Source organism: Topomyia yanbarensis, chromosome 3, assembly GCF_030247195.1.
Source record: "Topomyia yanbarensis strain Yona2022 chromosome 3, ASM3024719v1, whole genome shotgun sequence".
NCBI lineage: Eukaryota > Metazoa > Arthropoda > Insecta > Diptera > Culicidae > Topomyia > Topomyia yanbarensis.
Window position 1 is genome coordinate 140,069,026 of NC_080672.1, and position 26,842 is coordinate 140,095,867.

Here is a 26,842-nt window from a genome sequence, read left to right on the forward strand (position 1 = left end):
CATGAAATAAACATCCTTCAAACATGTAAACATGGAAGCTATGACATTTATTTCACATTTAGACATTTACTGACAATATTTACAAATATAACAAAATTTCTAGGGGTCTATATTAAGCTGGCCCGGTGACCACGGATTTATTGTGACCAACGAAACACAGCGAATACTGCTTCGCGTTGTCAAACACATCAGAGGTCATTAAAATATCTCTTTCTCCAGACGTTATCCCGACTGAAAATGTTTCTAGTATTATTATTTCGTGATGTATATGAGCACGCTAAGCAGTATTCGTCAGTTGTAATGTTCAAGAAAGCAATCAAATCATTCTAAAACAAACTTAGAGCAAGAAATATAAAAAAATCGTAATGATTAAATGCCGAAGCGAATGAAACTTGTACTCAAAAATGATAGGAATTCGATTCACTATTACATGAAATGTTAATTATTACTGAATAATTACTTAAATGAAGCATTTTTTGGCAAAAACTATTTTTTCTTAGTGAACGTATAAATTCAGGAACAAATTTGTTCACTTAAACTGCCATAACAAACGAACAAAACGCACCAAAGCTTCCAAGTTTAGAGAAACTTCGTAAATTAGGCTTCAAAATAAACCTAGAAAATTTGGTGCAGTACGCTTGACTGAAAAAACGTTTTTAATCCACCTAATAGTGTGATGATACATTTCTTATTACTCTTATCGCTTTCTTCGGGTATTATATCGATTGAGAACATATAGAACTTGATGCTTCGCGATGTTTTGTAGTGTAGTGGCAGGACTCAGAGAATCGCTCAAATTAGTATAGGACAATACCAGTGCAAGATATCTCAAAGGTTAAACCAAGTTAACGGAAAAGTGGAAAAATGGCCCATACAATAGAAATACAAACGAATTATTGCTAATGTCCCGTAATAAAATATATAAATTCTTCAATCAATGCATTGTGTAGGGAAAACTGAATTTTCCTAAAGCGGTTATGTTGTGCTGAGTCAAACTTTCGAATGGATTTGAAGTTCATACTCAATAGCGTTTACTCAAATTCCCAACGCGGCTGAGAACTAAGCACTGAAATTTCAGCTCTTGATATCTCGCTACCTCTGAAGTGCATGCGTGCATAGTTCAAACTTTACTTCGATATCGACTTTTTCTAAAAATGACTTCTCAGTAGTATCTTTGATCTGAATTATTATCCCTAATCCTAATGCCAAAGAAAAAATAAAAAACTCTCGAAACCCGATAGGGAAAATCATTATCATTACTGGAATTTTCTTTTTCACGAAACTTTTCGATAACCTTCCGTCACCTCAATTAAAAATTTTCAAATACTTTATAATTTACATAATCTTATTAGGAACAGTTGTTTAAGAAGCTTTTATAATATTGTGTAGGAAAAGCTGAAAATTTATGAATTTTCTCTATCTGCAACAAATAAACTATCGCACGAATGGGAATAGGTTCGCCAAATTTTGGAAGAAGTCGATAAAATAACTCCTTGAAAACTATCTAAAATTGGTGTAGTTCGATGCAATTGAAAGAAAATATCCTCAGAAAACGAGATGTACCTATTACTGTGAATAATAAATACCCGTTTTTATCATCTCTGTGGTGTATTTTAGGCTGACAAAATGGGGACATTGACTAAATCGCGACATTTTTTTTCTTCATAATAAACTGAAGCTGTTAAAATATACTTCCCTTCGCTCTATGTAGTCTAATAACTATTTCTGATTATTTGATATAGTCTTCTAGTGCAAAAATTAAAAAAAAAAGTTTTTTTTTATTTTTGCATCTTTAACATAAGGAAAACATGGCCAAGAAAGGATTTACTCAAATTCAGCCTTGTTTGTCTGCTAGAGTCCATCAAACATATTTTCATATGAGGCTGATAAAATTGGGGGCTGATCAAATTGGGTCTTCAATGTATTATAATAGATACGCTGAATTCGAAGAAGTTTCTTGTGGACGAGTGTAGAACGACTTTGTTTCTGCTTAGTTGGAGTCAGCGGCGTAGTCAGAAATTCGGTTTGGTGGGGACTTGGTGAAAATCTAACTTTTTGTCCAAATGGCATAATTACGAAACGAAGTTTTAAAATTATGGAGAATCAGTTTTTCAAAAAATTGTAACAGAGTTCCTGTCTTTAGCGAATTTGTTGAGACTTTCTTTTAAAACAACTTTATTGTAGGCATGAATACATGGAGTATATCGAGTTATAAAACGATATTTACGAAGTGTTCCTTAATCTAGTTTTTTTTTAAAATAACTTTCTATTGTGAACTTCACAAACTCAAGCTTTAGATAAAATGTAAATTGTATCGTTTATAAACTATAGAAGAGATTTATCATAAACATTAAAATCATAATAATTTAATTTAAAATTAAATAGAAAAATGTGTTAATACCTTGAAAACATGGAGCCTTCATGTCTTCAACAAAGTGGTTTGTAATAGCACTTCCCAAAATTTTGCTGAAGACATTAATTCTGGAACTAAATTTGTTTGAAGAGTAAATTCATCATAAATACTTCCCGGAGGATATAACGCCAATATTATTTTATCAAATGTGCTGTTTAACGTTTAACGTACGAGTCGTAAGCGCGTAGAAAACAATATCGTCGTAGACAGTATACGTTATCGCCTGGATGATCGCCATTTGCATCAGCCGGTGGAGAATATCGAGTGCTACAATCGAAGGAATACGAGAAACGTAAGGAAGATGAGAATCGATTCGATGACGACGTGGCAGCAGAAATGAGACAGTATGGAGAAATGAAGGGAGACCTACCGGCTAATTCCAAACCAGTAGGTAGACGTGGGTCAATAGAAAACACGAAGAGGTGAACTTCTACCTGACACCTCTTCTGTTCGGCCACGGCTGCTTCTGGAAGTATCTTTATCGGTTCGAGCACGCAACGTCATCATTGTACCCGGCGTGTGAGAAAGTCTATGAGACACCGGAGCAAGTGGCCAACGAATGTCCAAGGTTCGAAGCGACGTGCAGAGAGCTGCTCGAAACGAGAGGACGTAAACACATAGAACGCGGTCAAAAGAGTGGTGATGCTGATCATGATCGCCATACAACGGAAATGGTGTGATGAACAGCGAACAACGGTTTCGGGAGAGCAATTACCGCCGGGAAACTCCGAAGGATTAGGATAGATTCACCGCCGCGGATTAGTTGATTAGGCTACGACAGACCACCGACTAGACGCCACGCTCCATCCGGAATCGCCGAACTGACCTCGGCACCTAGCTGATTGACTCGGTTTTAAGAGAACTTTTCTCGCCGTTGAAGCCGCCGTTCGAGTAGGCCAGGTTTATCGTCGACTTATTGTGGAGGTACGCTACCCAGTGCTGTCCAACACGCTACTGAGCTTGTCCGTTCAAACACATGCTTTCTTTTGTGTTCTGCTCGTTTCTAGCATACTTTTGGGATGGCTAGAGCGAAAGAGACAACTACTATCACGACACTATGTTATCCGTGTTTGCAAATGGAGCTAGAATCGAATGTACAAGCGATTTTGTGTACGAATAATTGTGTTAGAGATTTACATAAAAGTGTGCTGGAAACGAGCACAACACAAAAGGAAGCGTACCTCCACAATCAGCGTAACGGACTTCTAACTCAGCTACACTGGCTGTGAAAATACACAGCGCAGTGATCTGCTCCGCCTGCCGTTCAACAAGCAACTGAGCTTGTCCGGCCAAATCCGTTCTTTAAATAGTCGATGATGACATCATTCGTAGAAGTGTATCGCGCTAGGTGTACAAATCTGTCGTGCCGGACTTGGGAAGCGCTATCTTCTGTGTGTAAATGCGCGATATTTTGACTAGGTTGTACATTATTTAAATTTTTAATGCCATGATATCAAAAATCTTTGGGTTTATCTTTTCGGGGCGATATGTGCAAAAAAATGAAAATTTATCGTGGGATGGCTGAACTATATGCGTTTAAAATTGGACCATCTTTCGTTACATACCATTTTTGTAGAATTTACAAAGTGCAGCTCCATATCGAAAACAAAGACGTAGTCCTACGTCAAAAGCGTCAATTTATCCCACAAAACTCTTGCGAAGTGGCCAAAAAGTATAGATAGATGATTTAAACACATTAAGAGAAGATCAAAACAAAATTGCATGTAATTGAACAACCAACAGCAGTGGCGCTAGAAAAAAAAATTTAGAAATCGAGTATCAATCGGTTTCTGTTTAATAACTTTTTCCTCAAGTTCAAGATCGTTTTGCGGTTTTCGAGACTTTGATTCTTTGTTAAATTTCCTATAAAAACCACATAAAGATTTATTTTAGGAAGCAATTGGCGACTCCTGGAGGAATTAATTTGTGAAAGTTAATTTTCGCATACAAAATTCCATGTAAACTTTAAACAGTGGCACAGAGGAGTATTTGAGCCACAAAGCTGGCCAAAATCGAAAGCTCCAAACTCGTTTAATAGCTTCTAATCCAACATGACTGGTTTCCTGAATAGCTACTACACAATTTTGAAGCCTTGTTTGATTTATTTATTTTATTTACAACCAAGATATTTATTTTCATGTATCTAAGAACCAGTATTATATATCGGCTAATCGTAAGGTATCTACTAAATCCATTGGTATGTATATTCGAAAATCGAAATTAACCACATATTTCAATGAATATGACAGTTATAAGCGAGCTGAATATATTGTGCAATATTTCCCAAATATTGTGGTATTATACAGTGATATTTATTTATGTTCTCATCATTCATCACCTCAAATTTCAATATCATTTAATAAATCAGTGTCCCAATGAGTGAATCATGAGTAAAATTGCTGCCACTTTCTGCCATTTTGTGTTTAATACGCATTTTACAAAACGATGTCTTATCCAGTGTCATACCCATTTATTGACGCCATTTTAGAATTGACTCAATTTTAAAATGGCGTTCAATTCCATTTATTTAATCGAAAAAAATACTACTAATTTTCCTTGATTTTGATATACTTTTCTATATGGAAATCCAGTTAACAAATTTTCTATTGCGATTAGAGCTATGTTCATCTTTAAAACATGTTAAGATATCTCTAACAACCTTTGATCATATGTGGGAATATAGGGCCTATTAAATCAGAGTGTAAGTAATATTCCTATGGAAGCATAGTAAAAACACGATTTTTGGTTGAAGACACCTCTAGATCATGTCCAAATTAAGCCATTTTTGGCGAAAGTTCTCAAATTATATTCTATTGTATTCTAACCCTTACACAGCCAGTATTGAAAAGTATCCTGGAAAACACTGCAGAAAGTCTGTAGTGTTTTTCTTGTCAATATTAATATTTGAAGCATATTTTCACATGACGCAAATATTAAAACGGCCAGGCCTACTGTGCAGAGTTGCGTTTGAAGATGTTTCAAAATTAGACGGCAATTAAAATATTCATTCAATGAATAGTTTAATTAACGAATTCTTTTGAATCTTAAAGGAGGAAGAAACGAGGACAACCGTACCGACCGTTTCAGTTTGAAGGGGATATAATAAATCGTTGGGAGTGACTTCACTCCTTTGGTCCTTTGCGATGGGACAGAGGTATTTACACCTTGCCCTGGCTAATAAGCCTAGTTTAAAGCGCCTTTACTCGCTCGTTGGCGAAAGTTCTCAAATTCACACCTAAAACGAAAATTTGAGCTGACCCATGTATATTTCAAAACTTTTTCAAAATGTGGAGAGGTCTAATATATACATACAAACATACATATATTGTAGGGGAACTGGGCCATTTCGGACCTAGTCAGGTTTTATGAGCTATAGAACTGAAACGTGTCAACCGAATAACAAATAAATATTTTTTAATAAAAGCCTGATCAATAGCGCACATTTTTTTTTTCTAAGGCGACTTTCCGATCTTTTACCGTATTGTGTATAAATATTATCCGGCAGTTCCAAAATCACGATAATGCACTTGATTTAATTAATTGTTGTTTCCAACAAAAATCTTGTTTTGAAAATCTAACGAAATTGTCTTAGGCCACCAGCAGGTGCTCGTTCAGTGAACCATTTGCGCGATTTCCGGAGGGTTAAGGAGAAAATTGTTTAATACCATCTTAGTGCGAGAAGAACACAAAACCTTAGAACTAAATAAGTTATGGAATTTGCGTTTCGACTTCGACTCATCAGAATATTAGAATCCGACACTATCTTAGTCACATGACTAAGCTAACACCGTATTGATGCTAGCTCCAAACAATGGAGACACAATTTTTGTTCCTGAGCGAACCCCTAGTCTTCACGGGCTAAGATGGTGTTAAACAATTTTACACCTTAATGGAGAACAAATAGCTTTTACCTAAATTGAGCTTAACTAAGGAGAAATATAGCACAGTTTATCTTTCATTGGCTTGCTAAGCCAAACCAAATGTTTTGATTTTATTAGTTCTCATCAGCTTAAAATGAGCTCCATTTCTTGCGAGACATCACGACTAGGTGTTCACTCAGGAACACAAATTGTTTCCGTTTTTTGTAACTAGCGTGCTAGCTTTGTCCTGTCACTAAGATTCGGATTCTGATGATACGAAGTCGAAACGTAAATTCCATAACTAGTATTACTAGTTAATACTACCAAAATTCAAGCAGTTTGTTTCCGTAGTTATCATTCTAAAACATTCTAAACCCGCTAACCGCCTCGTCATTGAAACATTTCAGAACTCACCTCACAAACGCACGCGACTTGCTCCTGAGTAAATCCAAAACTGGGCATTGATTCCCGGTCACCGTTTTGACCCATCAAATCCAGATCATTATCATTGTTGTTATTGTTGTTGTTGTTGTTATTGTTATTATTCAATCCACCGACACCAGCACCAGGAACCCCGTTGCCTCCTCCCGCCATCGACGCCAGCACCGCATTCTGTGGACTAAAATTTGGGGGCGTTTGTTTACTTGCCGCCGATAGCTCATAGTAATCACTAGTCGGATGCTGCAGCATACTGGCTCGTCGTTTTGGTAGGATTTCCTACCACAAGTGATACAGATTTTGCACTGATACCCTTTCACACTATTCTTCACCGGAAGCGTCGCTATGCGCGACCGACGCAGCCACAGAAGCGGCGCGTGGTAGATATACAGGACGAGGATTACCTTACCGCACCAGGTGACACGTTCTAAAATTTCACTCCAACTAAATTGCTTCGCTGAAAACTGTTTACATTTTCACAGGCAGAAACCGTGCGCGGTCAGAAAATCACCCATCAAATATCGCGACGTTCCGTGCTCTTTATTGCGGACGCTAAAAATAGCCCGGCACTCGATTTTTCAAATCGCCGAAATTCTATACCGCGGGTACAATGTTGATCGACATAACATTCTGTCACAAAATCCGTCGGCGGATGCTTTCTAAATCGTACCTGCGAAATGTGGGGGAAACTAACAATCCGTTGGTTTCTGTTGGCTCGAATTGCACACAATCGGCTCCGGATACACTAACCGCAACATTGCACTCCTCGTCTAAACCGAATAATTCCATCAATTTCACCGATCATCACACGTAGATTGAATTCTCGAAATACCCGACCGTTCTACGCTTCTGAATACCACGAGCGATCGTCACAGACTGAGATCCTAACCGTTGATCTTGTTTGTATGCTAACAAACTTTATCGGGCACTCACCAACATGGGTGTGAGAACTCAATCTGTTGTTGCGGTGTTAGTGCTGACCGCTCGTAGCGCATGCTCTTTTGAGCGAGGGGCGTGCCATTGGAGATGGTGGGCGGAGCTTGAAGATAATAGTATCATAAATCTCTCGAAACCGGAGATAACACCTCAACTTTGATACTTACGCTGTACGATTATGGTCGTTTACCTGTTGAGCAATTACGGCAGTTCGTTTGCGCCAATCGGAAAGAGCGAATGGTATATCATAGTGGGGTTTAAGTACTCATACGTTGGGTTTGTGGAACTGGTACTTGAAGTCAGTTTTTGATTTACGATACATATCGTGCATTGGAACGTTAGTGATAGGAAAATTATGGGAACACGTTACCTCACGTGTTATTAGTGCACTCATAAAGAAAGTTTAATCTGCACACCATCACTACGAGGGCAGGTACCGATCGTCCTTCATTTGATGATTGGTTGTACGTTATGCCTCTCAATGAAACGTGGGGCACATATTGAATTATTTTGCTTAGGATTTATCGCGTTTGCGGCAATTACCGAGACCGAAAAATTCCCGCAAACGTGAATAGCCATTTACCGCGCGGTATTACCACAACCGCACTTTTAATTGTTCGTAAATGCATATGATAAACGAGAGATAGTGTGTTCCAATCAAATTGGAATTATGTATCGTAACCTATAAGAAACCTCCCCTGAATCTCAAAACAACTTAACACTTATTCTTTCCTAGCCTTTAAATAGTATGAAAAAATGTCTTCAGAAGTCCTTAATTATTTCTTGTTCAATATAACAGACTAGCTTTCTATGCACTCAGTCAAAGGAATGTTTGGATTGAATTGAATAAAAGAATAAAAGTGTTGTGCACAGGATAGGATAACGGTGACATTGAAAATGCTACTTTTTTAAAAGTGTGCAATATAATTCGCGAATGACTATTAATCTGAAAATGATCGATTTTCATTCAATGAATTTGAATATTTGTAACTCTGGCTATAGCGTCTGGACGCTACAATAAACGGTAAACGCAGGCACGTAGCCAGAGGGGGGCTAGGGGGCTAAAGCTCCTCCCAATTTTTTAGCATTGAAAATGCTTTACTCTACTATATGGGACTGGGACTAGGTGTAAAACTAAAATCTGATTACGAACTGCGTCACGAAAATGTGGCATAATTTTAAACAACTGTAGCGCTGTTAATTGTTGATGGATTTGCGTCATTTAAATACTAAGAGATTCAGAGAAGCCCACCTTAAAAATTGGTTGCAACTATAAATTGGTATTTCATCTGTATTCTATTGAAAAATCCGTATTATTGTAACAACATTGAGAAAATGTAAGAAAACAGACAAAGTTTTCGCTTACGTTATGTTAATTATTGATGGATTTTCATGATTCGAACACCAATCGATTCTGAAAATTGCCAGTAAAAAATGTTATCAAATTTATCTGTGTATTTTATTAGCACACTATTGAAAAATCCGTAAATATGCAATAAATAGGGAAAGCATATACAATTTTCACAGATTCGCGCAAAACTTTCCCTAACACGGACCTCATCTCGACATTCGTCATAAGCGTCCTACACATTTCATCGCTTGATATAAAAATAATGTTTTTGACCGAATTCATTAATTGCCATGCCTGTTCTGCTGACAGAACCAGTTGGATTATCGTTATTGTTGCTTGTAGGATAGCTATTAGATCTTTCATTTGATCACGAGCTACGGAAGGGGAACGTTTGTCTGTGCGCTGGAAAGATTTTGCTCGCAGCTTGACATGCGGTGGCAGAACAGAAGCGAGATGGCAAATTGCTGGTTTATGCCGTGCGTATAAGCCGTGCAGGTAAGGCTCAAATCGTTCCATAGGCTTTTCGTCATGTATCCCAAAATATAGTCAAACCGTCTTTATTAGGACGAATACATAATGGAAAAATGAATTTAATTAGATAATTCCTTTTATTAACTTGTATTAAGTTTGTGCTTGGTAATTCTGTACCTTTACCAGTGAATCATAATATACGCAAATATTCTTCAAAACCCGATAGTTTTTCTAAACCATTAAGGAAATCAGTGAATGTGGCAACCCCGCCACTAAGCGAAAAGCACATCAAAAAGAATGATGAAAATATTTTTATTTGTCGCACAAAAGGATGGTTTTCCGTCTGCACCAAAAAGTTAATAAAAGAGGTCGCTTTGTGTTACATAGTGCTCATTTGACATGAGCTGTGAAAGAGGAATGCTCGTCTGTGTGTACGAACGTGTGCAGAAACGAATCGCCGGCGCGACAAGATTCGAATTGTTGCAAAGGATTCTCGTCCCGTATCCCAAAACGTAATTATTAGCAAACTGTCCTTATTAGGACGAATATATAATGGAAAAAATATTTGCGCCTTTAAGGGTTAATAATGCTGCATTTTCAATGTAACTGCGGTCGTGTCTTGTACACAACCCTTTATTTTTTTTTTTCAAAAATAAATTTAAGAAAAAACATGTTTTCGGTGACTCTTAACCAATTTGTATATTGTTTGGTTTGAACAAATTAGTGAGAGAATGATGAGGAAGATTCCTATTTCGAACCACCCAAAACACCGATCACGATACTTACTCAGTAGGCTGAGTGTGGCAAAAACTTCCATATTGTGTGACTCGTCGGAAGGGCAAAAGAAACTGTTACTTTCATTCTTGCTGTGGTGATCTGTCGAGATTAGTGAATTTCAGAAGCAAGAAGTGGTGCTTCATCCAAATACGGAGGCTTTTTACTTCCGTAAAATAAAAAATAAAATGTAAAATATTTATTTTCTTAGTACTTAGTGTTTGGGAAAAAACACCCGAACCGGTGAAGAAAAATCAAATTTTAGACATATATCACATCTCATGTATAGAACAAGCTTTCTAGTTGCTCTCCAACAGATCCTAAAAGTTCAAACACCCATGGATAACCCCAAGTTTGTAGATGTGTTTCGATGCCACAGGATTGTAAAATGGTTAATATTAAGTCATGAAAATTCAATTCTTCCGTGACAATTTTTTTGCCTGCAAAATGCCCTGTGTGTATGCAAAGCTCATGATTTGTTGGGATATTAGCATTGATCGGAAAATGCTTTCCAACGCTGCGCATTGCATACATACAGGACATTTTGCAGGTCACCAGAAGCTGTTCATTTTACCACCGCCACATGTTCATTTTACCCACTCGCTATAAACATGTCTCATTTTTGGACATGTTTAGAAATCAAGAATCATGTTTGAAAAATGTGTTTATGACGAAATATTTTTACCAGATATGTACAAAACATGTCTAACAAGAAACATAAGGTGATTGTAATATCTCATTCACTTATTAGTTAGAAAATAATGACTTTGCTTAACGTGTTCATTTTACCGCCAGTTCCCCTACCTACCAACACATTCGCCCAAAACATTGAACCCAAGCGTACAATGCAAAATTAGTCAACGCTGATGTTGATGGGTAGAGCGAAAGAGACAACTAGTACCACCACGACACTATTAGCGCATTTCACCAAAATTCCACACGGCCTTTCCCGATTGAAAGGAACGGCCGCGCTTAGCCCATCTGTCATAATATCGTGATTTTGCATAGCGAAGGGCTGAATGATAACACATTTTGTTCCAAAAAACAGCCCTACGTTATGCAACACTTTGTGCAGGTTGATTATACCAGTTGCAAGTGGGCCCAAATTCACCAAGTTCCGTAAAATTCCTTTTAAATTACAGAATTGATAAAATTGCTTAGATGAGCTAAACTAATTAATCAAATCCTGTTTTAAAAACTGTCCTTGCGTTTAAACCAAAATGGGAAGCTTATTACTACCACTACATTACTTAATTTCAAGCGCAAATAGGAAATACATGTGCTAGTTAAACCAAAAATTTATTGGCAACATTACAGCGGCATTTAGGAAGCAGTTGGAGCGGTCGCCTGTTGGACGACACAGGGTAGCGTCCCTCCACAGCCAGTGTAACGGACTTCTAGCTCAACTACACTGACTGTAAAAAACACAGCGCAGTGATCTGCTTTACCAGCCGTTCAACAGGGAACTGAGCGTGTCTGGCCAAGTCCGTTCTTTAAATAGTCGATGATGACGTCATTCATAGAAGCGTTGCTCGCTAGGTACACCAATCCACAGTGGGACGAGCCCGGACTTAAGTCCATATATGAAGGTTATGCGATATTCTCAGTAGTATTTTTCTCGTATCAACTGAGCCATTAGAGACATTTTCGCGAGATTTTAGGTGATTTGAATGCAAAATGAATTTTTGACAGCTTTTTGAAGGGCATAACTCAAGTGTTTTTTGCATTATTTGACCATAGGAACTACATACGGTTATTCTCGTTTTTCAAAGAAACGGTTGATTTTATGAATTGCGTTACTTCACCAAAATAATCCGTGTGATAAAATTACATCGTAAAATCGCCAAAAATAAGTCACTAGTTGGTTTAGTTAGTGTTTAGATAACTGTTTGTCATGAATTTTTATTGAATTCGAACTTCTAAAGCGATAACAACAACGACGCCCGTGAATGCCCGCGATCACACTATGCTCATTCGAAAGCTTTTCATTTTCTCTTTAAAATGAGCCTATGCTAGTTTTGCGAAAACTTGCGATAAGCAGTCAAAATTTGAAAAAACTGTGAATGGAGACGCATGGTTATTACTGATATTTAATTTGAATATTCACTTTATGACTAGAATAATGACACTAATTTATGCACAGCAATAATAGCATTTAGAGCATGATCTACAAGGGTTTTACTAGTGATCAAGAGTAAGGAGCCGAATGGGAAGTATGGTTTTTAAGTGGTAAAGGAATTAAGAATGTTTAAAATTCAGTCAATATTTTCAACCATCTGAAATGTGTCATAAAATGTTTCATGAACTATGTTTGCTAACTTACGCAATAACTGTCAAATTGAGTGAACACAGTTGAGTTCTAGTCATTTGATAAGACTTTTTTTCGAGTTTGCATAGCGCTGATATAGCTTAAGGGTATGCGATATTATCCTAATAAAATAAGACCATTTTTAAATGAACCATTAACGCGAAAAAAGGATTTTGGATTTATTTTAATTTAAGGTATGAAATAAGCAATCTAAGCAACTTAAAACACACCTGCGAAAACAAAATCGTTAACCATCTTGTTGATTAGTGAATGTAATCAATATTCCACTAAGACGCTCAAAATGTTTGTTGTGAAAATGAAAAAATGGAGTTTTCATACCAAGTAACCCACTAATGAATTAAACGTTCCAAAATTAATCGATCACATCTTATTTCATCCTTAAAAATAATATAGTCATTTCTAAAGCCACATAATGAGAATCAATTCGTTTCAATACGGAAAATAAATTCCAAAATTACAATTGAAAGAAATCTTTATAAAAGACAAAATATTTACTTTTAAGCCACTCTAATAAATAGTAAAGTTAATTTCTATTTTCTATAACCAACATAAGAATTCAGCGTACAAAAATGTCTTTAAAAAAATTTTTAACCTTCACAGCAAAATAATTATTTTTGAGCCACCCTAATGTATAATAATTTTTTTTGCAGATATTAATATCAAAAACGGTTTAGCACACGAAAATTAATATACACAAATTTTAAGAACGATTTAGAAAAAAAAATTTTTTTGAGACACCCTAATGAATAGTAAATGTTTATTTTTGAAATGTTTTAATATCGAAAACGAATTCAGCGTACCAAAATTACATAAAAACGTCCTATATGAACCGATACGGAAAAGTTTGGACTTTAGTCCACCTTTTGTTCTAAGTCGTGCCACTGTGCAATCCGTCGTACAGGGCTTGGGAAGCGCTATCTTCTGTGTGTAAATGCGCGATATTTTGACAAGGTTGCATATTATTTAATTTTTTAATGCTATGATATCAAAAATCTTTGGGTTTATCTATTGGAATCTATTCTTAGAAGTATTTCGGGGCGATTTGTACAAAAAATTTGAAAATTTATCGTGAGATGGCTGAATTATATGCGTTTAAAATTGGACCACTTTTCGTTACATACCATTTTTGTAGAATTTCAGAGTGTACCCCATATCGAAAACAAAGACGTAGTCCTACGTCAAAATATAAAAAAATTGGTACGGTTATGTGTCATCCGCTCGTATCACGCAGTAAAGCTAATTACTATAAAAAAAGACTGGATGCTGTGTATAGACACAAAAAGGGCGTCACGAAATGGTTGTAATCTGTTCAAAACACAAGCCCGAAAATTTTAAACTTGAAAACCCCGAACCCAAAAGTTTAAAATTTCCAAAAACCCGGACCCGATCCGAATCCGAGAATTTCAAATTTAAAAACCCGGAACCCGACCCGAACCCGAAAGGTTTAAATTTATAGAACCCGACCCCGACCCGAAACGCGTCGGGTTCGGGTTCGGTCCGGGTTTCATGTTCAAAAACCCGAACCCGGCCATCTCTACCTCATATATATGGACGATGAGAAAATCAATGCTCGGCGTCAAGAACTGATACCGCTTACTTGCACCGGGACCATTGAAAGATTCATATTGAAGAATTGGAATTCACTATAAATCTAGGAAGTAATTCCCCGTGTTTTTGTGGTGAGAATCTAGGTGGGCCGACGCATTACCTCCTACCTGACCCTACACACACAAAACATAACAATACCGTTACCTGAACCACAATTGAAAAATTAGTGGATGCTGTTCAGGTAGTATTGACGGAAAAGCTTCATCTAGTATCTCAAAATTTACAGCCAGCAGGGTTATTGAGGAAGTTCACACTCGTGACCAGTAATAGTATGAAACAAGGATGAAATCAGAAGTTCGCCAACATGAACATGGCAGTTACCACGATGATGACACGGAAGTGTACGAGATAGAAATGAACGAAAAATATTTCCCAGCCTAGTAAACAGGTATCCACGCGCAATCGCCAGTCGCTCGCACGAGATCTGTAGGACAACGATTAACGTTTTATCGTTTGTAATATTTACATTATAAAAATATATAAATGACCCACAACTCCGTTTAGCTAGCGCATTGAACCGAATCGAGCAAACGAATTGTATAATAAAAAAGTTTTAGAGAAAACTGAGCACAAAAATCTTCAAAAATGAGTACCTTATCGCTAGTGATTTCCATGTTTAGTAAAACTCAGGTGCTAGATATTGGCCAAAATAAAGTTTGTTAAATTATACGCACATTGAATATCTGTGATAGGGTAGTGCGTTTCTTGTTTCGTGCCATTTTAATGCAATAGTATTTCTATTGACGCTCAATTTCATGTTTATGCAGGGAATGTGTTCCGCAATAAAACACTGTTAATCCGGAAAACAGTAATATTTTTAACAATCGAACAATAAGTAAGGAAAACATGTAAAAGTAAACAAGCCAAAAAGTGGTAGAACAACGGTTTTACTGAGATGTTCATATACCCACGAATTAAATACATTTGTATACTACTAAACCCCCTGATATGCAAAAACGTGCACAGCAGGTGTAGTACTAACTGTCGTGATTTTAACTTTACTTTTCATCGGATGTCAAATGATGCCAAACCACATATTAGTCAATCAATCATAATAAACTTAATGCAACAACCAGCAGTAGCATTTTAGTCGTTTTCGATGTTTTCCAATTAATGTCTATGTAAATTTGGAAACGACATAACGAAACAGTGAACAGACATCAGTTGGCTATCACAGAGAGCGACTAAAATGTTGTAACTGGTTGGGTCTATAAGTCAATAAGTTGAGATTATTGTTTCGATTTGATGTATTTAGTATGTGACATTCATTCGTTTTATTTTTGTTCGCTATGGCATAAATGAGCTAGTTACTTTGAGGTGTCATCAACGATACATTTAACAAATTTTTGGTATATTTGAAGTAGTAGTTAGTGTTTAGCGATTTTCTTTCGATTTGTGGATAAAAAATTTTTTTCTGTTTTTTCCGTAAAATTTAGTAATTAATGGTATGACATCCTTTTGTAAGCATTAAATTCATTATGGCATGTCTAACTGGGTATATATCAGTTTAGGGTCTCCAATGATATTAAAAACATCACATTTTTGCTCCCACGCTCATAAAATCTGAAATATTCAGATATATGTGAAAATAATACTTGTAATTGAATATCAAACCCAGAATTTCAAAAATTGTGACAAAAAAATTTTTTTTTGTTGATTTTTGTATGGAAAAGGTAAAAAAACAAGATAAAGTAAACTTACCCTATTCATAGGGTTCTAGAATGCCAAGCACCAAACCTTCTTAACTTTATTGTGCATAGATTAGACAGTGAAAAAAGTGCCTGTTCGTGCATTTTGGTTTGCACCTTTCTTTCTTATATATATTTCAAGTTGGTGTAAAAAAATGTAAAAGTCTTCAATAACTTTTAAACGAATGATGCCTACACATTTGTCTAGAACATAGTTTGCACGAAAAGTCACAATGAAAAAAGTTATATTAAAAAACTAGATTTAAGGGGGTTGCCATAGAAAACGCCTTATAAATCGATAAGCTTTAGTTCTACAAGCTCAAGTTCTTAAACAAAATTCTTCACTATGAGCATTTCTAAAACTTTGTCGAAGACACCAACTTTCTACCTCGTCAGGACAAAAAGTTAATTTTTTTAGTTCGATCATAGTAAGCCATGCCTAATTTCAATTGTTATCAGATTGTGGGGAATATTCATACAAACAATTCCTCCAAAGACACCCTGTGAATATATTCGATGGTTTGGTCTCTAGTGAATTAAGTTCACGTTTTTGGTGTTTCCGACCACTGTGCGCCACCTTTAAATAAGTGCTTAGCCCAAATCTCTCTCCTCCCGTGATCCTTCAGCGTTACTGCAAGGTTGGCGCTAGCCTAGCTATCCTCCCATAACAGTAGCATGCTCCGGAAGTTCAACAAGAAATTTCGGATGGACAAAATTGGCACAGATGTACGCAACGAAAACGGACAAGAGACTGGAAACTTGGGACATGGAACTGCAGGTCGCTTAACTTTATCGGGAGCACTCGCATACTTGCCGATATAGTGAAAGACCGCAAGTTCGACATTGTGGCGCTGCAGGAGGTATATTGGAAGGGGTCTACGGTGCGGGTCTTTCGCGGAAACCACACCATCTACCAGAGCTGCGGCAATACACCCGAGCTGGGAACAGCTTTTATGGTGGTGGGAGAGATGCAAAAGCGTATGATCGGATGGTGGCCGGTCAGCGACAGAATGTGCAGGTTGAGGATCAAGGGCCGGTTCTTCAACATCAGCATAATTAACGTGCATAGTCCCCACCTCGGAAGTAGCGATAACGACAAGGAGGAATTCTACGCGCAGCTGGAGCGTGAATACAATCGCTACCCAAGACATGATGTAAAGATCGTCATCGGCGACCTTAATGCTCAGGTTGGCCATGAGGTGGAATACAGACCGGTAATTGGGAGGTTCAGCGCCCACCAGCAGACGAACGGGAACGGCCTAAGACTAATCGATTTCGCCACCTCCAAGGAAATGAAACACGCAGGGGACTAAGACAAGGCGATGGGTTGTCCTGCCTGCTGTTCAATATAGCGCTGGAAGGTGTAATGCGAAGAGCGGGGTTCAACATGCGGGGCACGATTTTCACGAGGTCTGGACAGTTCGTGTGCTTCGCTGACGACGTGGACATAATCGGTAGGAACAAGGAGATGGTAGCAGATCTGTATACCCGACTGGAGATAACTGTATCTAAGACGAAGTACATGCTGGCTGGCGGAACCGATCGCGATAGGGAACGCTTGGGCAGTAGTATTACGATCGACGGCGACGAGTTCGAGGTGGTTGACGAGTTGATCTATGTAGGCTCATTGGTGACTGCGAACAATAACACCAGCCGAGAGATCAAAAGGCATATTATCTCTGGAAGTCGTGCTTACTATGGGTCCCACAAAACTTTGAGATCCAGGAAGCTTCACCACCGCACGAAATGCGCCATGTACAACACACTGATTAGACCGGTGGTTCTCTACGGGCACGAAACGTGGACAATGCTCGAGGATGATCTGGAAGCACTCGAAGTCTTCGAAAGAAGGGTTCTGAGAACGATCTTCGGTGGTGTGCAGGAGGATGGCGTGTAGAGGAGAAGGAACTGGCGCGACTCAATGGTGAGCCAAGTATCCGGAAAGTAGCTTAAGCTGAAAGGGTACGGTGGGCGGGGTATGTTGTGAGGATGCCGGACAACAACCCCACCAAGTTGGTTTTCACCTCCAACCCGGCAGGTACAAGACGGAGAGGAGCGCAGCGTTCCCGGTGGCTGGACCAAGTGGAGCAGAACCTGGCGAGTATCGGGCGCCTGAGAGGATGGAGACAAGCAGCAATTGACCGAGTGACGTGGCGGAATATTGTGGAACAGATTAAATCATGTTAACATGATGTACAATCAGGAAATAACGGATTTTCTCCATGTAAATTGTCGAAAAATCTCATAAAAACTTTAGGAGCGTTGGTCTGGTCCCTTGTCCGATTTGCTTCAAAATTGGAGCAAGTACTCCTGGTGGGATTAGAAATCGATTCAGGGGTGGGCCGATTGCGTTTTCAAAAATTATTTTTTTTTTCTGGGCAGTGTATTGTACATATATGCGAATGTTTGTCGAACAGTCTGATCTGGAAGGCCGGTAGATACATGCAGTATAATTGCGGAGCGAAAACTCTCGTTGGGCGTTTGCCAGCTAATCTTTCACAGGTTCGTTGAAGGGTGACCAGATGTTTGTGATGAAAGGATAGAAATAGTGAGAGATGTTTTCCTATTCTTCTTGAATGTCGTTCTTCGTCCAGTCAAAAACTGAGAGCATCCAGGATAGTTTGTGGAACGGTAGGTCAGTTCATTCTCATTCGTTCGCCTAAAAATTGGTCCCTTGAATTTGGCAACCTGCTTTAGGTGAACTAACCAGTTAGTTTCTAAGCGAATTGAGTAAATACTACTGTGCTTTGAAAAAGAACTCCCGTTCACTCATTCTGTTTAAAGAATCAGTTCTCCTAAACCGTTCACGAACGGATTGCCCACCACTATGTGGATGATAAGAGGAAAGTAAAGGAACCTCAAGATGCAGCAGGCGACCAAACAAGTGTTTCCCGTCGCGAAAGAAACTATAGAAAGTAGCGTGTACGACATCCGATTCTTGGTTTTGTTTTAGTTACAATTTGTAAATATAAAAGACTCATGGCTCCGTTAATACACAACAACGAGCCACATCTAGTAGCGCGTCAGGTATAAAAAACTAGTGGTTTCGCCTATAAGACATAATTGTCAGAAAGGCGTGCTCCACCTTTGCCAGCCGGCTGGAGAAAAATTGTTGCCGGTCTAATATGAATGGCTTGCTTAAGATTGAACAGAGAATGGGTAAAAATCGAAAACGAAAAAAGCAGTTTTTTCCACACCGTGTGTTAGATCTTCATAAAAATCAATCAGCTTATGTAGAATGTTGTTACAGTACTGCTGATAGATTTTTACGAAGATCTAACACACGGTGTGGAAAAAACTGCTTTTTTCGTTCTCGATTTTAGCGCTTTCTCTGTTCAACCTTAAACAAAATAAGATGTACAGTAAGTGAACTACATATGGGTTTAATTTTAATACCTTCCAAAAAAAATTCCTGCATACTTTAGCTAAAAATAACTGACACGTATTTTTGTTTTGGCTGAATATGATATTTTTTTCAAATTATTAGTTGTTGAACTTTTGAAGTTTATAACATTGAACATTTTTTAATCACTGATAACTCGGAAACAGTTCGATATATGGAAAAAAATATTAAATAAAAGAAGTTGTGTTTTCAAATAAGCTTAGCGAAAAAAAATTACAAAAAAAATTTTTTTTGTTATATAGCTTATGAAGTGTACAATTATTTGAAACGAATTGATTTTTTTTAAATTGAACCAATTTTTTTCACTTATTATTTTCTTTAAATATTAAGAATCATGTTAAAAAGATTGTGTAAAAATTTGCGATATCAAAATACTTTAAGAGATATTACAATTATAAACTTAAAACAAGGCAATTGTACACTTAATGCCCAGTGATGTACCTGTTATAATTGAAATATCTCGTGAAATACTTCAAGTTCCTTTCTGAAATTTTCACATAATCTTCTTAATATACTTATGTTATCAAATTAAATTTGATTTCGGGGGACTTTAAAAAATATTTGCTTCTAATATTTGGATACCATAGCTGAAAATTATTGACGCTATTTTTTTAATTTGGCTGAATTTGATTTTTTTTTTCAAGTTATGAGTTTTTGAACTTCATAAAATATTTTTTTAAATTTTGTAAATTCAACTGATAACTCAGAAACTATTAGATTTGTGAAAAAAGCATTAAATAATAAAAGTTGCGTTTTCATTCACAAGATCTCTTAGGAATTGTTTTTTGTAATATTTGTTTATTGTTATTCTGCAAACATTAGTAACCTATTTTTTTTTTAGGGTTGAGCCAAAAAAAATTCTTTTTAGCTTTTTCAAATAATTTATAATTATATCGAGAAGGTTGTGTGAAAATTTCATAATGGAGCTCTAAGGGATCATCCATAAATGACACTGCATTGTTTGAGTGATTTATAACACCTCCCTCCCCCATCGTAGCATTTCGTCACAAACCTCTAAATACCCCCTGTGGTAATTACGTAGCTTGACGGTAACACTCCCTCCCCCTTGTCACCGTAAAAAATAAAAAAAAACGATATTAGTTAGCTGAAATGGGTAAGGATGTCGTGACATCAGGTTAACCCCTATTCCCCTTTAAAAATACTACGTAGCATGACATGGCCCCCTACCCCCTGTCGTCACACATCATCACAAAATACAAAAGTCCCCCCTCCCCGATATAATGCTACGTCATTTATGGATGGTCCCTAAGTATTTTACGATATATTGCAATTATAACAGGCCTATCACTGGGCATTAATATAAAATTGCCTTGTTTTAAGTTTATAATTGTAATATCTCGCAAAGTATTTTGATATACACTCCCAAATTTTTACACAATCTTTTTAACATGATTCTTAATATTCAAAGAAAATAATAAATAAAAAAAAATTTAGTCCAACTTAAAAAAAATAAATTTTGTTTCCAATAATTGTAAATTTCATAAGTTATATAACCAAAAAATTTTGTGAATTTTGTGCCATAAGCTCATTTGAAAAGCCATTTTTTTTTTAATTTAATATTTTGTTCCATATATCGAATCGTTTCCGAGTTATCGGTGATTGAAAATAACTTGTAAAAAAAATCATATTCAGCCAAAACAAAAAAATAAATTTTTAGCTAAAGAATGCAGGAAAAAAATTTTGGAATGTTTTAAAATTTTGGCTGTAAATTTGACTTGGAATGACCCATATGTTTCTCATATGCCTTCATCATTATAGTTAATGATACTTATTATAATATTTAAAAAAAATCAGCACATGATAGAATAGGGGGCTATAACCCCTTCGTGCGTTCCGTGCGTACGATTATAAGTACATAACATATTCATTCTTTTCAGCCTTTCGAGCGAGAACTGTTCAAGCGATTCTTATACTGGATGATCTTTTTTTATTTTAGATGTTTTAACCTTAGGGTTATTCGCCTCTTTGTCGGGATAGAGAAATCTCTTTAGAAAAATCTCTAACCATATGTGCGGGGTTGGGAATCGAACCCAATCGATTTACCAAATACGCTATGCCCGCCCCCGATGAATTAGAGAGTTATATACAAAGTTGTGGCGAAAAGTGAGCTAATTTCGTGATTTTTTAAAAGTGTTTTATGTAACTTTTATTTGAAAAAGCGAAAAACAGTTAGTTGATAGCACTATCCAGGCTTGTTATTTGCTTACATAATGTGACACAAAGAGCGAAATGCACAGATGAAAAATAGAGCAGCACAAAAACTCTGCGATGTGCAGACCGCACAAAGAGAAACTTGAAAACGAAAAACAATTTCGTTCAAAGAGTCACTTTGAAGAGCCCCTTTTTTGTGCCTCCCCTCACTGGTAAGCAAGTAGGAAGGCGAATCAAACTACAATTCAGATAAAGTTTGATCGGAAGAACGTTTTTAAAATGTTTTTTGGTTGCCTTCTCTGCTTCTGTGCGCGTGGAACCAAGATTCACACTAAAGTGCCTCTTTATTTCTACTCTTTGAGGTGTGCAGCCATGGAGTAGAATGCACGTATGGGAGCAACACACATCGGAGTGAAGAGGTTTATTGTGAAAAAAGAGCAGTGGTTCGCATGAAAAATGCAAAGAGCGTTTTTATTCTTCTCTTTATTTGCTCTGAGGTGCATTACATCCCTGGCACTATCGAAGAAATTCAAGGTTGTTAGAGTTATGGCCCATCCCCCGAACGGTGTTTTTTGGCAGAGGTTTGCGGTGAACGCTCTCCAAGCCGAACCGGTCAACTGAAATCCAAAAACTAAAAAGATTATTGAAGAAAAATGTATTGTGGTGTACTTGAACGGATCGGTTTCCCAATATTTTTTTACAAGAGAAACATGTTGACCAAAATAGTGAATGTGTTAAGTGTACCAGAATAGTCGGAGTGCAGCCGGAAGTTCCGGAAACCGGTGAAGATTTTTTGCTAAATGTAGTGAAGTGGCCACTAAAATTGGCAAAATAAAAACGCGAAAGAACGCATTACATCAAGGGAGCAGTACCGCCAGCTGATGGGAGAGGAGAACGAAATTCCGCCTCTATTACGCGGGACGAAGGCGACGGACGGCGACGAGCGGAGCGAATACAGAGACGAGACCCAGCGATTTTTTTTCTCCGTTTTTTCTCTTTCCTTTGCTCCTTCTCTAGCGCTAGTGCGAATAGTAGTAGATGTATGTGTGTGTGAATTTAAATCGGAAATGAAGAGAGAAACTTGTGAGATCTGACGTATGACTGAAATATTTCGATATACAAATGTGCAGTGAAAAGGAAGGATAGCAATATTAAGCTGGGTAGTAGTGGTGGTTTTTCACATACCATACTTCAGCGACGGAATCGAGCGAAGCAAGCAAAGAGTAAGAAGGGCTCTCGTAAGTATGAACCGGTGTGAAATGCAGACGAACAAGGTAGGAAGATATTATTATCGCCAATATATTGATAGCATCAAAGGCTGGGGACCAGTGACACCCAGCGATGCCAACCTTCCAGTTTGGACTGGATTCCTCAAGTTTTTTTGCAACAACCAGTCAGGCGGACAATTGGGGGAATCTTCCAGTTTTTTTAAATTTGAGCCAGTTTTTCCAGTTTTTTTTAATAAATATTCGTTTATTTGGTTTTTTTCTAACAAATTGTAACTTGATTCATAGAATTTTCAAGCGAGCGATGGGATGATGCCGGGTGCCCAGAATAAGATTTTAATCCATGTCGTCGCAGTATGTTTATCATTCTCCTTTGACTTCGGAAACCGAACGCCGCGCGTATTTAGCTTGCAAGACCGCAATTTATTTTGCTTTTTGGCGCGTCTATCATAAAATTTTTGAAATGTGAATTTGCCGATATATTCGGGTACGGAAACATAATAATATACGTCGATCAGTATTGTATCCGGTAAAAATCGTACATATATAGACGTTGTTTTCATTCACTCATGCGATTCACTCTAGAATGTCACAAATTGTTTATTCTTGATATTGCTTCTCGATCATTTCCCACTTTACTTAGTCTTTCGCCAATCACGCGTGATCGTACCGAATATCGAGTATAGATATAAGATTAACTCACAGTTTTAGCAATACTCCTACGGCCGGCTGTTTTGAGTTCAAATTGCTGTAGTTTAGGGAAACAAGTAATTACTCTCGATGGCCGGCTATCCAGAGTTTAAACACAAGAAAAACATAAATAAATGTCTTTTTGCTTTGAGCATTTGTATACTCAAAGACTAACCATCCCACCGCATAAAAACATTCATTTCGTGGTCGCATTGCCTGCTTGTGGCGAATCCTAGACCTATACCTGTCCTTCAATCCAACTCCGTAATACCTATGGAAGCGTCGCTGAGTCGGGGGCCTTCTCTAAGTAGGTATTACATCAACATTTCCTACCCTATCCTAAGTATCGGTGAAGATGGTCGTGGCCGGCAATAATGATTCTCATGCTATTGGTTTACTGAACTCAAAAGAGATAAAGTTCATTCCCGACCATTTATCTCACAAGCAAGATGAGTTGAACTACCTATAGGCAACATGATAATCGTTAGTATGCAATCTACGAATAGCACCGTGCTTCGCAACGCAACGCAACGCAAGAGAAACATGTTGACCAAAATATTGAGTTTTGTGATGCTCAAAAATTTAAACAAAAATTCATTGCAAAGAATCCAAAATCTTTTGATGAAAAAGGAACCGTTCAAGTACACGAGAATATAAATACAAACAATACAAGGCAATTCATTTACCAACTACGCTATGCCCGCCCCTACTACTGGAGGATCTCTATCCGACTGTTTTGCTTGATTTCATATCCAATTTTACGATTTCGGTTTTCGATCACTCAATTAATACTGAATGAAATTGCTCACAAATCAGTTTCTTCTCTAACCTAAACCTTTAAAATAGCTCACCTCACATTCCAGCAGATTTCGTACACCGGACTCTCAACATTGATAACACCGTCGAACTCAACTTTGTGCACGGGCACATTGACGCCGTAATCCTGTCGTAAGATATGACAAATGACTGCTTTAGACAGGGAACCACAACGCTGAGCTTATCTGAGCGAATTTTTGAGATGTCGGTTACGGCCGAATAATGTTGTCAGGGGCTGCGACATCTTCAGTTTATACTCGGTCTGATCGAAATCGATAGGTACCATATCAAACGCGGAGTCGTTGTCTTTGATGATAATTCTTGTTCAAAACCTATTTTAACATGAAAAAATTTCCAATGAGAAACCTAGAAATAAATACGTTGGACGATATTTATCTAGAGAATGAGAGTATTGTCTACTCAAAGTTTGTGATACTGGCTTCAAATAACCGCAACGAGTCAAATAATTCCAAAATATGCCTTATATATTTTGAGCTTTTCATAAACCTAGAACATCGATTTTAATTGTTTTATCTTTCTTGTTTGGAATATAATCCTACTTCCATCACTACTCGGAGTCCCACCATTTTACACAATATGGCTTATTGTGTTCCGTCTTGAATCATGAACTTTCCAAAACTAGCATGTCCTTCTTTTACGACTTGTCTATTTCAAATTACAAATTACAACTTTCAAAGTAACAATTTAGTTTATATGTTTCTTGTTTCTATTTTGTTTTATTTTTGTTCCTTAATTAAAAATAACATTTTTGAACTATGGCTTGACTCTGTGTTTGTAAATGCATCTTTTAGCAGTTGGTTTTAAGTTTTACTCCGAGAAAAAAAATCACATTTGTCACATTCCCACTGTATCCACCCCATGCTTTGGTAGCTCATTCTCTGGTAACTGCAATGCCCTTAGCTTTAGATGTAACCGAGGTTGATGATTAAAGTTTTACTTCAGATAGTCCGAAATAAGTGTAGCGTTTATATCTTAAGTATCTTTATGTAGCGTTGAATTTGATTCAGTTATTGAGTTAGTATTTGTATTTTCATTTTGATACAGTGTATGTTTAAAATCGTTCCTTTATATCCTTAAATGCTGTGCATTCAGAGCTGCAGTGCTTTTGTTCCAGCACTCAATATTTCCGTCCCTAGAACGTTACTGGATAATCTATCTCTCTTTTCGGCTGTTTTCCGTATAAAAACATCTTTATTTTTGTCCGATCTGTACAATCCTAAACCTTACTCCACACGTTTACCTATTTTAATAGGGTTCTCTAATCTTGGCTTCTGTACTAGTAACAAGTGCGCTCATGCTTCTGCTGATAGCCGTTGTTGTGCTTGTTGGGATAGTAGTGCTATTTGGCCGAATGTGAACGTTTCTCGTAACTCAAGTCCCGTTTGTCAATGTCGGAATCCGGCAGATTCGTCATGTGCGTCCGATCACTGCGAACCGTATTACGGTCGTTGGATCCCAATTTAGTGGATACTTCCGATGGAGGGCCGGAGTCCGGAGTTACGTGCTTCTGTAGGGCGGATACAAAGTTCTGCAACGGTAGTACTAGTTTTAAAAAAATCCGAAGTAGAAAAATATTACAAAACAACATACTTGTGAAATGATATCTCCTCGAGCGGTCCGAACTTGATATAGATAACGATACTTCCGCTGACGAGCTTCTTCCCGCGTTTCCCGAGTTCGCGAGCCCTGCCGGCCCTTGTAGTGACGTCGCCTTCGCTGCATCATCTGTCTTCGGTGATCGATTTTCCAAGCCGTGACGAAACTCTGTACAAGCACTCCTAGCACTGATGTAATAGGCCAGCAACAGAGAATGACTCCGCCCCAACAGGGTGGTGGAGTGGGATCAGGTTTTATGTTGGAAATCTACAGAAAAAATTTATCAGCGTGCATTTCCGACAAATAATATCTAGTCATACCCAGTCTAATGTGTTGAGTCCATGCATGAAAAAATCGATAGAACACAGGATCATTGCTGATCCCAGTATACTGGAAGCGATTATTGACATCAATTTTGGAGAGAATAGTGAGATGATTGCACAAATGATTGCTCCACCAACGACTGAAACGAACAACTCATTTTCCTGCGAATAAAGCAGAATATCTTCCTTTAAATAGTACTCAACTTGCAAAACTCACAGCATCTTCGCTTTGGTTACACTTACACCAAAGATGTAATGAGGTAATGTGGCAATACAGGCTGCAATGATCGCACCGGCTACCAACGCTCCGGCTGAGGCTCCGATCAGGGTGGACGAAATCGGATGCGTTGATCCCAGGATAGCACCTACCAAACCTGCTACGACTGCCAACGCTGCGGAAATATAAATCTAATTACAAGTCATTCGAGCAAACCGTTCCGCACACGTACCAGGAGCAGCCAGATTTCCGAACTCGGTTATGTTTCTAGTCTGTAGCAGGACGATGCACCCAGCGCCAGCCGCAAGCCCTGTGAGGAAACCAATTGCTCGTAGACATCGATAACCTAAAATAATAAATAGATGATTTTAATCCGATATGATTTTGATGGAACTGGTTTTAATTCACCTAACCAACTGTGCCTTTCTCAATCATGAACACTAGGTTTTCAGCATTGTAAAAATGCATATATTATATTTTTATTATACATGAGATGACATCTATGTATAA

At 37.6% G+C, this 26,842-nt stretch overlaps 2 protein-coding genes across 6 annotated transcripts in view; both read right to left on the reverse strand.

Annotated features, from left to right (window-relative positions):
• Window positions 1-7,574, reverse strand: part of LOC131688507 (homeobox protein six1) — a 101,635-nt gene extending 94,061 nt beyond the window's left edge. Inside the window, exon 1 of the mRNA XM_058972800.1 lies at window positions 6,688-7,574. Coding sequence (XP_058828783.1) covers window positions 6,688-6,963 — 276 coding nt within the window. The 5' untranslated portion in view covers window positions 6,964-7,574. The remainder of the gene's footprint in view (window positions 1-6,687) is intronic.
• A 17,065-nt stretch (window positions 7,575-24,639) lies between these two features.
• The window catches only part of LOC131690048 (transmembrane protein 198-like), a 12,028-nt gene continuing 9,825 nt past the window's right edge, over window positions 24,640-26,842 (reverse strand). For all 5 annotated transcript variants that reach the window (XM_058975509.1, XM_058975507.1, XM_058975508.1 and 2 more), the window contains exons 4-8: window positions 26,565-26,678; window positions 26,359-26,507; window positions 26,113-26,277; window positions 25,787-26,059; window positions 24,640-25,724 (exon numbers count right to left, since the gene is read on the reverse strand). In XM_058975509.1, the coding sequence (XP_058831492.1) occupies window positions 25,536-25,724; window positions 25,787-26,059; window positions 26,113-26,277; window positions 26,359-26,507; window positions 26,565-26,678 (890 nt within the window). In that variant the 3' untranslated portion in view covers window positions 24,640-25,535. The remainder of the gene's footprint in view (window positions 25,725-25,786; window positions 26,060-26,112; window positions 26,278-26,358; window positions 26,508-26,564; window positions 26,679-26,842) is intronic.